At 37.5% G+C, this 14,161-nt stretch overlaps 1 protein-coding gene across 2 annotated transcripts in view; it reads right to left on the reverse strand.

The window, feature by feature from the left end:
• Positions 1-3,304: 3,304 nt before the first annotated feature.
• The window catches only part of LOC105393297 (TBC1 domain family member 12), a 39,695-nt gene continuing 28,838 nt past the window's right edge, over positions 3,305-14,161 (reverse strand). For both annotated transcript variants that reach the window (XM_048631503.1, XM_048631504.1), the window contains exons 3-7: positions 10,069-10,275; positions 8,086-8,794; positions 6,201-6,329; positions 3,860-4,052; positions 3,305-3,610 (exon numbers count right to left, since the gene is read on the reverse strand). In XM_048631503.1, coding sequence (XP_048487460.1) covers positions 3,396-3,610; positions 3,860-4,052; positions 6,201-6,329; positions 8,086-8,794; positions 10,069-10,275 — 1,453 coding nt within the window. In that variant the 3' untranslated portion in view covers positions 3,305-3,395. The remainder of the gene's footprint in view (positions 3,611-3,859; positions 4,053-6,200; positions 6,330-8,085; positions 8,795-10,068; positions 10,276-14,161) is intronic.

The following is a 14,161-nucleotide window of genomic DNA, read 5'->3' on the forward strand; positions in this document are numbered from 1 at the left end:
TCAAATTGTAAATAATAACAAATGATTAGTACGGAGTATTCTTTCAGTACACTCCATTATTATTAGTAAAAACCAAATATTTCATCATTCGTATCATCTAGTATAACTACTAAAATCCCAATTTTTCAAATCATTATGAGTCACTATTGCTGGGCATAAGGCCTGTCCCACCCAACCCAAGTAGCACCGCGATTTCCCCGGCCTTCCTCGTCCAACTGCTGTACAAACAAGTACTTACCTAGATAGTCCTGAAGTTTGCAGCTATAATTTTAGTATCTACTTGTTTCCTTATTTAGACTGAACGGTGCCTACCACAGATTTTTGTCAGCCCTCTATCGCACCCTGTTGGGTACATTACATATAGACCTCCTTTTGGGTTATGGCACGTAATATTGGTCCCTGTGTCGCTCTCTCCCTTTGTTAAATCTTTGAATTTGTTATATTCACTTTAAAATAAGTACCTAGTCGGCCACAAAATTTACGAAACTCATTGGTCTCCAGTAGTCTCCACTCAACACTCGAGCCCTCGTCTAGCGTCTACCGTACCCATTATAGGTTCTTCCGGCTAACCTCCCCACTGCCACTACAAACTTAAGGTTAGAGCATCTATCTTTTTTTCAATGGCATGATACATGCCTAATTTAGTAAGTTTCCGTTTTATGATTTTCTGTATTGTTGAATTGTAATAAAAAATGAGGTAAGTATACCTTGCCTATTTATTTACTTGTAGAAAACTGCCGGATATTAGATATTACATAGGTTGAATAAGTCGATCGTAGTCGATAAGTCGAAGTTTATGAAATGCAAACACAGAAATTACGGATTACGCTATTTATTTCTTCATAATTATTACTAAAGAATCATTTACAATAATTTGGGGACATTATCGCTTATGTTATAATCATCAGAACTTCTTTTCTTATAGCTATTTACACGGAAATTTTATTTTAAATCTAATTATTTTGAGATGGCAATCGATTTTAAAGTTATAGTAATATCAGTCCACATCACAACGTTATATAATCATTTAATTTATAATAATATTTAGATATTATTGATGACCACGCCTCTGAAAATACATAACCGAATCAGTGGCTCTAATCTGTCCCAACACTATAATTTAAATATACCTATGAGAGTAACATACATAAAGAGTGTCTTCACACATGTAGTAATTAAGTCGATGGCTATACTGTTAACGGGAAAGGATATCCAACATATACAGTGCCACAAACTTATCTGTTCCGGTGAAATCTCACGTAAATGTGTAATATTTCTTCATTCATTAGTAAATAATGAGATATGGATCAATTTAGTTCGCCCTCACCGGAACAGATAAGTTTGTGGCACTATAGGGTATAGTAAATTTGAAGGGGATGGATCCCTGTCTCTGTATACATATAGGTAGTTAACTTGTGTAAGACTTGTGCCTGTTCTTAATTCACATAACAGGTTTCCCTTTCCATAATAAGTATCCAACAAAGGTATGATTTGTGATATAGTATTTTAGAATTAAATTTTCATTAGATAAGAGTTGTACAACTCCATGATATAGTAATACATATATGTAAAGATACCCTTTAAATATACGCGTGTCATAATCAATTACATATCATTATAAAATTTGAATAAAGGCTACTAAAACAATACAAACACATTTTACAAATAGATATATAATATTTTAATTCAAATAGATGAAATTATCAACAATATATTTTCCGTTTCATTCGGATTATACAAATGTTATATGTTTTACAATAAATTATTTAATTAGGAGTATTATACATAGACATGAAGATAAACTACAGATTTGAATATCATATAGGTAATTTATTTATATTTACAAAAATATTTTTTTATGAAAAGTATTAGGCGAAGGGTGTGATTATTGTATATAAGTAGATAATTATACGAATCGTTATTTTTTCCCTCTTACTTTATATCGAGGTACAAGCGAGGCGTTTATATTAACCATATTATGAATAATTTCATCGCCTACCTAGAATCTACTTTTTATCAGATTTTAAATGTATTGCTTATTTAGAAATACATATATACAGAGTGTTGTAAAAAGGGTACATTATGCCGAAAGGCGATCTCTCAGGGAGCTATTTAAAATAAAAGGAGAATTTAGGAGACCTTCTCAGAGTCCTGAATCACCCCCGTACTACTATACCACTTTTACAACGCCTGTATTATGTACACATTCGCGGCGATTGCTTGTAAAGTTATAAATATCAATGATATGGCATATGGCAGTACCATTTTACGATAGCGGTAGGTTTTTTCTATAATTTAATTTGCAATAAAGTATATTCACAGAACGATGTGATAAATAACAAAATTTATAAGTATTAAATATCAAATCAGCTTAGCGCTTAAGCGAATAAAAATTTAAAGGTGTCGAATTAAAAAGTGAATAAATCCTATAAAAAATCTAAAACATAATATTAACAAGTAGATATAACTCTACAACATCACCAAACATTACCATGTGGCAAGAAAGCTTATTTCATATTCATTAATAATTGAAAGCTCAACATTTACTTTTTCATTTCTTTGTTTTTTTTTTAAATAAATGAATTTTAGGTATTTAAATTTTCACTTTCAAATTAAGCGACCATTGATAAAAATCTTAGAACATTTTATCGTACAAAGGAGACTAACTATGTCAGTCATAATTATTTAGTCAGTATTTATTATATTTCTAAGAACAAACAATATTATGAGATTATGCGTTCACAATGGTACTTATTTTGATAGTACTTTTCATTAATTATTAGGCCGGTTCCACTACTCGTTGATACGGTTTTTTATACTAGTAGATATTTACAATTACAATTAATTGACGAAGATTTTTTCAAGTATATAACATACATTTATTTACAAAAGGGCCCAGTAGACAAAACCCCAATGTTAAAACGCTTATGAAACGAGCCGGGCGTATCTAATCTATTAAGAAAATTCGCACATAAAAAGACTATATTTGAGTAGCGTTTAACGATGACAGGGCTAAGGCTACTTATGAAACCCTTCATTCAGCCGATAGTAGTCTTTTCACAGGTACTTGTATATGCTTATTTGTTATCTACGAAATATGATATGTTTGTGTAGGTATATAATTTACGATTAGACTCGACATATTTATTATGTAGGTACGTAAAACCACACATTTACTTTATTATAAATCATCAAATTCACTTAATATTAGTTATTCAGACATTCAAGAGTCTACATTAACAATTTACATTTCTACACATACACCAAAAATCATAACGGACAATAAAACGATTTTTTCACGTCGTAGTGCGGCCGCCGCCCAACAGATGGCGCTATAAGCCTATGCGGAACGAGATGTTACCGAAAACGTCCCAGAATGAGCTTTTAGCCTCGTATCATAACCGCACCGTGACGTCATCGTCCAGACTGCTCTCCACCTCGCAACAAGAGACTAACTCCTCAAACGACATACCGTCCATGGACATTGAGACTGCGGAGATGCTCTTGAACAACGCTTCTGGGCATAAGTCCTCCGGTAGCTTGGTGAGGAACTGCGCGGCCGATATGAAGTCCTTGTCTTTCAGCTCGTCTTGGTACAGATGGAGGATGCCTGGAAAAAGAAATGAAGTTACGAGTTTAGCTTCCGTTTTCTATGGTTTTTACTAAGACCTTTGATGATAACGACCGAAGACAGAGTGTTGTTCTAGTAACGATTCTAAAGAAAGCCTCATGGTCTATCAGCGGACGTCTTTTTCTGATGACGACGAAACTCTCCACTATATGCCTAAACACCTGACACTGGCATAATTGACAACCCCGGTCACACTCAAAAAAAAAAACAAAAGCTAACCAAACTTACCTAGCGCAGTGTTGAACAAAAACGTGTCTCCGTCCCTTATGAAGACGTCCCACACCCGACAGGCCGCGTCCAGTGGCATTGCCTTGGCGAAGGCGGTATACAGCCACTCCAGTAGGTATAGCTCTGGAGCCACGTGGTCGGCTAGTGCTGGTAGGTTGTGACGTAGGAGCGTGCTGTACGCTTTCCATAGACGCTGGAATAGGAAAAGGGGGTTTAATATGGGTTTTTGGGGAAAATTGTGGATTAGACTATAGACCGGGTAGTCACTTTGGGGACATATTAGGGGCCGTCCATTAATCACGTGAGGCTCAAAGGGGGGGGGAGGGGGTACTGAAAACCTCACGAAACATCACGAGGGGGGAGGGGGGGTTCTCGTTAGACATCACGTGTATTAATTTTTTGTCAAAAATTAGGTATTTCTGAACCGATATTTTGGACGGCGCAAAATTTTAACGATTTGTAGTATGACCTATATTTTTTTCTAGTCAAAAATTGCCTTTACATAGACTTCCAAAAAAATACACGTGATCCAGGAGGGGGAGGGGGGGGTTGGTCCCAAACCTCACCAAATATCACCAGGGGGGAGGGGGGGGTCAAAAAATGAGAAAAACGACCTCACGTGATTAATGGACGGCCCCTTAGTACCTAGACATGAGTCATTGGAATGGCCAATTTTTAATACTCTTTAGAACTAATACTCTCAACTCCAAATTTTTGCAAGTTTGAACCATTTTTGGTTCCCAGCCGACTACTTTTATGTCTGTTGGTAGTTTGACACAATAAGTAGTTTATTAAATTATTATTAAATCAGTTGAAAACAATAGTATTATCTTTTGTGGTTTACCTTCTATAAAACAAGCCAGATTTTCCTCTGCACGCTCTATTATCATACCAACATACTTAAGTATTTTTCCATTGCATTGTAATGATCCTTGTAACGGGATAATTATCTACATCGATAGGTTATCTACTCATTACAGTTCATTATTACCCAATATAAGATAAAGCTACTAATGATCACTTATTACGGCCACAAAGGTGGCACCTTTATTTTAACAGTTATTTCGACGAAGGCGTAAATTGCTTTTATAATTAATTGTAACACTAATAACCTAGCGCCCAATAATAAAAACTTAGAACATATTAAAGAAAATAAAAATAAATATTAAAAACTGTTGAAGATTATTTTGTATTCTTTGTTGGATAAAAACAAAAAAACACGCACTCACGCCTTGTTTAATGTACTCCCTTGCGGGGTAGGCAGAGGTGCATTGCTGCACCCACTTTTCGCCAGAGTGTTATGTTAGTCCCAATGTAATAGGGGGCGGGCCTATTGCCATTTTACGGGCACATCCAAGACCCGAGAACAAATATCTGTGTTTAAACAAATATCTGCCCCAGCCGGGAATCGAACCCGGGACCATCGGCTCAGTAGTCAGGGTCACTAACCACTACGCCATTCGGTCGTCGTCTTTGTTGGATAAAGGATATTATATATTTGTGCAATAAAGAATTAAATAAATCAATAAATAAATATTCAATTCCGCGATGTACAGTAATAGAAAATAAGACATACTGACATCTAACGGGTGCCCCAGACAGTACAGAAACACAACACGCACAGTGACATCTAGTGTACGCTCCAGACATTACAGCAACATCTAGTCTTATCTCACCACTACAATGACCTGCATCATAGCGCCATCTCGCGTGAAGGCGGCGCGCATTACGGGCGAAGCATATAAACGCTATATACAGCTCTATACACTAGAGTATTACTCACAGCGCCATCTAACGACTAACGAGTAGTGACGATACTATAGCGACATCTAGCGGGCGCTGTTATCACTACAGCTGCAGCGACATCTAGCATACTGACCCGCATCATGGCGACATCTCGTGTGAAGGCGGCGCGCATCACGGGCCCGTCCAGCAGGTTGGCGAAGCAGATGAACTATACACACTGCGCCATCTAGCGAGTGGTGAAGACATCACGATACTACAGTGACATCTAGCGTACTGACCTGCATCATAGCGCCATCTCTCGTGAAGGTGGCGCGCATCACGGGCCCGTCCAGCAGGTTGGCGAAGCAGATGAACTATACACACTGCGCCATCTAGCGAGTGGTGACGACATCACGATACTACAGTGAAATCTAGCGTACTGACCTGCATCATAGCGCCATCTCTCGTAAAGGCGGCGCGCATCACGGGCCCGTCCAGCAGGTTGGCGAAGCAGATGAACGGTACATAGAGCACTATACACTACAGTAACACACAGACAGCGCCATCTAGCGGGCGCTGCTATCACTACAGCGGCAGTGACAGCTAGCGTACTGACCTGCATCATAGCGCCATCTCGCGTGAAGGCGGCGCGCATCACGGGCCCGTCCAGCAGGTTGGCGAAGCAGATGAACGCCTGCGGGGCCTCCATGTTCAGGATCAGCACCGCCGCGATGAACGACATGCCCTGAGGGACACGAAAATTATTTATTTATTTATTTATTTATTTATCTTTACATACACCACCATTACAGTTGAGGCACCAATGCGACAGTGTAGTAGCTATTTAAATACAAGTAACAATCCAATATAAAGATACTTACAAAAATAATATCTACAGATACAACTTAAACAACTTATTTACTATTTACAAAGGACTATAACTAATTAGATACAAGGCCACCCTTGAAAATTCATTCAGTGAACATGCGAACACATCAATCGTGTCATTAATTTTGTTTAGTGTATATAATGCGCGTGTAATAGGTGAATCCTTTATAAGGTTACTGTTACCGCTTGGAATTGCGAATGTACGGTTGCTGCGACTTCTCAAGTAATTATTGGGAACTCTCAGTCCCACCTGCTCCAATATTACCGGATTCGATTCCTTTCCTCTTAATACCTTAAATAAGTAGCAGACAATGGTGAAATCTCTCCTTACCTCCAATTTATTATAACCTGTCATACCTAGTATGAACAAAGTTGGATATAGGAGAGGATAGCCAGGATAAACCCCGTAAAGTTTCATATAAAGAAATCGAATGAATTTGTTTTGGAGTTTCTCTATCATATCCTTATATTTAGCTTCACTGGGGCTCCATACCACTGCATTAAATTCAAGTTTACTTCGCACGAGTGAGTTGTACAAAGTTTTTATCGCAGTGATATTAGTAAATCTCCTTGTTGTTCTCATTATAAAACCCAGAGTTTTAAAGGCCTGTGTGCAAACATCTAATATGTGATCCTTGAAAGTAAGGTCGTCTGACATTATAAATAACTAGTAAAAATAAAGCATTAAATTCGTAGTAATACCTACAATTCTCCTTTCTTGAAATTATCAATTGTTCTCTAATATACCCTAACCTAACCCTGTTATTCATAAAAAAAAGTTATAGAACGTTATAACTATTGAACTGTTTTGTCCTTCTCTGTCAAAGAATGTATTGTTCTTTGCCAGAGAGTGACAATGAGTGTGAGTGTGTGAGAGTGAAATGTTATTGTACATATCAAAAAACCTGATCACACTATCTTTTAAAATAAACGTGTATGTAGACGTTCATAAATGATCGAACATGCTAAGACTAAAATTCACTCATGTTTGATTGTTACATCAACTGAATCAAATATGCACGCGATAATTCACCATACCGACTTTCGACTTCATTTGCTAATAATATCTATTGTTACTCAAATTCTGTATCAGACTGGTAATCTAGACTATCAATGGTCAAGCCAATTATTTATGACCATAATAAAGATGATAGATAGCAGCTAGCTGCATAGTAACATAGAGGAGAAAATATTGCATATATACATATGAATTACAATCTGCTTGAATAATGCAGAGGCTGCTTGACATGTTAAAATATTCATCGATCACCATCCTTGCTATGTTTACGATCGGGAATCAGGAATACATACATACATTTATAAATTAAATTATTCATATTGCAACTGCTAGATGAGTTATACCTGTATGATGGAGACTGAATACCGCTATGAAGAATTGGAATTTACACCACATTGTAAGCAGTCAGTAAAAATACAAGGCTCTTCATTTCTCCTACACAGTGATAAAAGCTCAGTTTCTGACTTGAGTAATAAGTCCATATAAGCAAGAACTGAATTCCTACTCAACCCCATTCAGCCTATCACAGCGCTGCTATTGACCTTCACAGGTGTGAAACTGACAGAAATATTTTTAAATTTTAAGTAATACTTACTTGTACATATCCAATATCCGGTCTATAGCACACATAGGCAGCCAACAACTCATGTAGAACATCAAAATACGGTCCGCCCGGCTGGAATATACACAGGTGTGGAAACGTCCTCGCTATGTCCAACTGTATCAACTCCATCGAACACTCGTCACTGTAATCTAACAAGTTCGGATTCGATTTTGAACAACACTTTTTAGTTTCTGCTTCAACGCAATGCGACTTTAAGTTTTGCTCGCTAAAGTTGCGCGGTATGCTGAGACGGGGTTTGTTTTCTATGCTGTCGTCTGTTTTTGATAATGATAGCCTTTCTTCTGTTTGGGGCAACCGTTCTTCTAACTTCGGCATCCTATCATCCATTTTGGGCAACCTATCTTCCGTTTGCGACAACTGTTCTTCTGATTTAGGCAATTCAGTTTCCGTTGTATCCGTTCCATCATCGCTTTTGCTTTCCGTCGTCTTGGACTGTTCTACTTGTATAGTGGGTATATCAGGATTCTTCCGACACGCGCAAGTTTGTCTGTTGATGACCTTGAGTTTCTTCCTCCGTTGCTGGGCGTCCTGCAGCTTCTGCTTGGCCTTGGCAACGAAGTCCTGGTACAGGTCGAGAGAGATGTTCAGTTTGTTGTCTATGGCCAGTTGCCAGACGCGCCCGCGTATCGATGGAGGGAGCCCGCTCCACCATAGCTCTAGCGTCCGTTTGGAGTTTTTCCTGAAAAGAACAAATTTTAAATTAATACAAAGGTTCTGAAAAGTATTTTACAGGATTCAAGATAGTACTCGTATACAGGAAGGGATGTATTATGTTATTGATAGGTTCATAATAATCAACATAAAAGTTTTGTTACCGCTATGAAAGCTAAACAAACATCAACATCTCAAGAAAAAGTTAAGAAAAAAATTGTAAGATTATAGCGTCTTTACAATCTTTCTCTTTTGCTTTTGTTCTCAGTAGGTATGCATTATGATCCAATGGTTAGACATGAAAACAAGATGATGTTCACGGAGCAGTTAACGGGTTATGCATAGTTGACACAGCTAATCGATGTGACCTAGTTGGGAGTTGGGACTATGAATACAGCTGCATAATTTAGCCACTTGAGACGGGACATAGGATACATCATACATGCACCGCTAGTACAGTCAGTCTTATAAGTAGCTCAATAACTGACTAGACTTTGAACTACTTATAGGGTATAATACTAACAACCTTTAGTAAGTAAATACTGGATTATTCTGTTGTCAGAGGTGTTATAATTGAACGCGGCACATATTTGATAAATTAAACAAATTAATATTATCTTGTAATACATAAATTCGATTAATAGCTACATTAAGTGGTTAGACCCTCTTTTTATATTAGCATATCATTGGCCTAGAGATACGTTATATCTTCAAATCTTCACAAAGGCAAGTGTCATAGTAGCAAATCATCGTGACTATTACGAGTACAATACAAGGAGGTCACACGAAATGGAAGTAAGAAGTGTGGAATTAATAGAGCGACTGGATTTAGGTACATTACACCCACGACGCTTGCCAAATCTTTCTATTGTGAGCCGAAGGTTGTAAGTTTGTGGCATCTATGAAGGATTGAAGTTGGAGTTAACATTACTTTATGTGATAAAAATAAGCTAAGTAGCAGCTGTCTGACCTGTCGTAGTGATCAATCTCCCGCCTACACAAAATTTCCTAGTAGGTGCCTACTTATAGTTATCCTAAAATAAAAGTTGATAGAAGCTATTTTAATTTGAATCTTTTTAATGTACCTAAATAGTCGATGAGTTCTCGCGTTTAGGCCACCAACAGGCATGCAGCTGGACCCGCGTCTTTGAGACGGTAGCCGCCGGCTAGTGTGGAGGCAGAAACCTCCATCAAATATTCCCTCGCAACTGGTCAACCAGGCCTTACCAGGCCAGTTGACAACTAACATGTGTGCTGCATCGTGTAGCGTGGTACTCTGATAGCTTGTAGAGCGGTACTCACGCGGCGGGCCAATCGGGCAGGATGTGCGCGGTCCACTCGCGCGCGTGCCTCGCGAGGCGCTCCTCCAGACGCAGGGACTCCTGTGCTCGCGCATGCCTCGCCGCCGCCTCGCGCTCGACCTTGCGCCGCGCCGCCTCAACCATGCGCGCGTGCTCGGCGCGGTGGCGGAGAGCCTCTTCTGTTGTCTTGGCGGGTAGGTTGGATGGTCTGAGGATACGGAGATGGGAAGACATGAATACAAATGCTGAGTTGAATACATACTTTAAACATGGAGATGGAAAGACATGAATTCATGTGTAAATATACCTTATTGAGTAAACAGTACACTATGGAACTATTTGGAAGTTTGTAATCTGCGGTGAAGAATGTTATTCGGCGGTTTTTGTTTTTGGTTCGGCACAATGCGACTTGTTTACGTTGTTATTGCATTCCGCCTAATAAAATGTATTCATATAAGAGTAAAACGCAGCAACTAAATGTCCTTACTGAAAGTATTATTAGTCTATCATTCTGTGTGAATTTAGGCAAGTACACATTACACAATTATACATTTCGCTCGCAAAAGGTGTTGAATGCATCAGAAAGTGTTTGTATTGCTGCTCATAAATATGTCAGAACGTCTGTCACATTGTATGTGATTTCAATGCAACAGAATCTTGCTAATTAGTAGAAAAGTTCTTATTCATTGAATCCGTTCTTGGAATTTATTTAAAAGTAAAATACAGTATTTGCGTGTTGGAAATAAGTAAATCAATTACGTAATCAAAATTGTTGTACTATAATACACTGGTTATTTTACAATAAATATTTTATATACATTCTACAAGACTACGAATAACAATATACATACAAGTAGGTTCGCTTTTGTTTCTTCAATATATCGGTATACTGGATGCCTGCTTAAGAAAATTTCAAGAATTACACCCTGTGTAAACGGAAAATTAAAAATATTCAAGAATATTATTCTTTCGCGGTTCAATATGCTTTGCAGATGATTGGTGTTTATCACCCACCTTTCTATTACAATACAATATAGAGTGAAGGCGATTCGTGGCAGATAGGTATCATAACATCATTCAATTTACAATTCAGGAGCTGTCGGACAACGACAAAATTTAATAGATAGATTCAAACACCCAAAGGTGTTGTTGCGTGTTACGAATTACCTTTGTGCGTGCACTAGACCTATAAAAGCATCGAATATTATGCATCTACATTATTGGTTGGATAATATATTTGATTAGGTACTATTTTAGCTCAGAGTAATATTTTAGGTAAGCACTTGGCATAATTAGACGGTAGCAGTAATTAAAACCGAGCCCGCCGTCTACGAGTAGCTAACACAAATTTAATACTTATACTTGTGGCAATTAATTATAAGAACGTTATTCATATTTCCAGTAACAATAGTAAAACGTTTGATTCCTAATTCCGATTTGTCCAAACTTTTCAAAATAAGTAGGTAATCCAATATTATATACAGGGTGGCCCAAAGAGTGACAACCAAAGGAAAATGTTTGATTCCTTAGGTCAAGGGGTAGCCAAATCACCCCCATGTATGTTCAGCAATTTTTAGTAGTTTAGGAGTTATGATTTTTTTTCCTAATTTTTTACGAAAATCGACCTCAGTGGATTAATTATGTTTTATTATTTTTTGGATAACTTTTTTAAAGTATTTTTTTATTTTTGTGTCATCCTCTTAAGTTGTTCTTGTAACCATAAAAGTTTCAGCTTCCTAGCTGTAATATTTTTTTTTATCGAAAGTTCAAATTATATCATCGAGCTAGACTGCTCTGAATTTTCTACTTGAAATTAAAAATTGAAAAAGATATTCTCATGGTGCCTTATTAATTTTAAAAGCTCCGCAAGGTTCCAAAATTACATAAAAATAAACTATTGCTTAATAGGGTATTATTTGCAGAAAAAAGCCTTCAAAGGTACCTGGGTGGAAATTACCTAATTAGTAAATTGTTTCAGAAAGTTGAAATATTCCTGTTATGTCATTACTAAGGACTAATTAAGTTAGAAAATGTATCAAATTAAAGGGAAAATTAAATTATTTACTTTTTTTTTAAATTTACGTTACATTTTTGAATGTAAATTCTTAAAAAAATGTTTTAGTCTGAGTAGTAAGATTTATGAGATATTTTTTTTATTAATAATAAGTAAATAAACTCTAATAATTATTTTACACATTTACTCACAATAAATTTTCAAAATGGCGACCTCCCATAGCAATACACAACCTACATCTACGCAAGAAATTTATAAATAAAAGTTTTTAAAAAGTTAGTTAATTATAAATAAAAGTTCTTCAAAAAATAATAAAACATAATTAATCCACTGAGGTCAATTTTCGTAGAAAAATTGGAAAAAAAATCATAACTCCTAAACTACTAAAAATTGCTGAACATACATGGGGGTGATTTGGCTACCCCTTGACCTAAGGAATCAAACATTTTCCTTTGGACGTCACTCTTTGGGCCACCCTGTATACCAGCAGTACAGCATCGCACGGGTTCGTTATCACTATAAAAACCCTTATTACACGAGCTTATCGACGTTGATAACGAACCCGTGTAGCGGCTACAGGTATACTGATAAGACGACCAAGTCTTTGTCCAGTTCTTTATCGCTCAACCTATTCCCAATACATGGTGCAATTTGCAAGGTGTACAGCAGGTGTGCATAATGAGCCATAATTCTTTGTCGTCGTCGCATGTAAAGCCCCATCCACACGCTTGCTGTTTGTCACAAACACCGCAAACAGCAAACAAAGTCCCAAACACCAACCACAATCACCGAACACAAACAGCCATCCACATGCTCGGCGAACGTTCATAACGTTCCGAATCGGCAAACATGGCGGACGGGCTTGTGGCAGCTATTACTTTCGGGTTGACATATTTTTATTAAAAGGAAAAAAAAACCTTGACACTTTTATCCTAATTTTAACTAATATTATAAATGCGAAATTAACTGTGTCTGTCTGTCTGTTACTCTTTCACGCCAAAACTACTGAACGGATTTGAATGAATTTTGGTATAGATATGGTCTAGACCCTTAGAAAGAACATAGGCTACTTTTTTTCCCGGAATTCCCATGGTAAAACTTTTTAAGGTGAAGCAAAGCTCGCAGCAACAGCTATTTATTATAATGCTGAGGCGAGTCGTAACGTAGTGTTTTTTTTCCTCAGTGGCGAGTCCATGATGCATCATTAACCTTTTGCCGATTTTTGTGATCGGCATCTTTGGAATTCCAGAAACATGGTTCATTTTGATAAGCCTCCAAAAATTTCAGAATCGTAGGTGCTGACCAATCACACATTTTTTACGCTTTGCGCGCCAACGAAAAAGTGTAGCAAGTAAATACGTCCGCCTCCTCCAAGCTCAGCGCGCATACTGATCGCTCTCGCTGCCAGACGTGTGGATACGTAGCAAACTGTTTGCCGAACATCCTTTGATCTGGCAAGAAAAACCGACACCGATGCCGAACACTGGCGAACACAAACACAAACAGGCAAACAACGACAAACACCCATCCACACGTCCGTGTTTGCTGTTTGCTGTTTGCTATTGTTCGCCAAGCGTGTGGATGGGGTATAACAATGATTGCTATAGTTTTGTAAGCAAATGTTAATGCTGTGCTGCCTTGAGTTCGATGATTTTTGGATTATAAATAGTGTGTAATAAAACCTCTTTCGATCACAACAGATTTTAAAACCAGCCACAACAAAACTAGCAATACAAAATATGTGTAAGTAAGTATATTTCACGCATCAATAAATCCCACATGATATACTGGTTTCTAAACACGCTCTAATAATCGCCTTTTTCGTTCATGAAAATGCGATACTAGCGCTTGATATGTCAAAACGTTCGCACATTGAACTAGGTATCAAATATCAAGTGGACACTGGACACATTACCCTGCCAGCCAGTGTGAACTATCCTAGTTCTTAATACTAATGTAGTAAGAGTGAAACTTTAACTGTAAGCCTGACGTTTCGGTTGCCCTCCTCTGCAGTGTTCAGCAGACCATTAACTGCGGTTTTACGAACAATACAAGGAAATTGACGCCTATTTTCGGAACG

This window comes from Plutella xylostella, chromosome 29 (genome assembly GCF_932276165.1).
Source record: "Plutella xylostella chromosome 29, ilPluXylo3.1, whole genome shotgun sequence".
Lineage (NCBI taxonomy): Eukaryota > Metazoa > Arthropoda > Insecta > Lepidoptera > Plutellidae > Plutella > Plutella xylostella.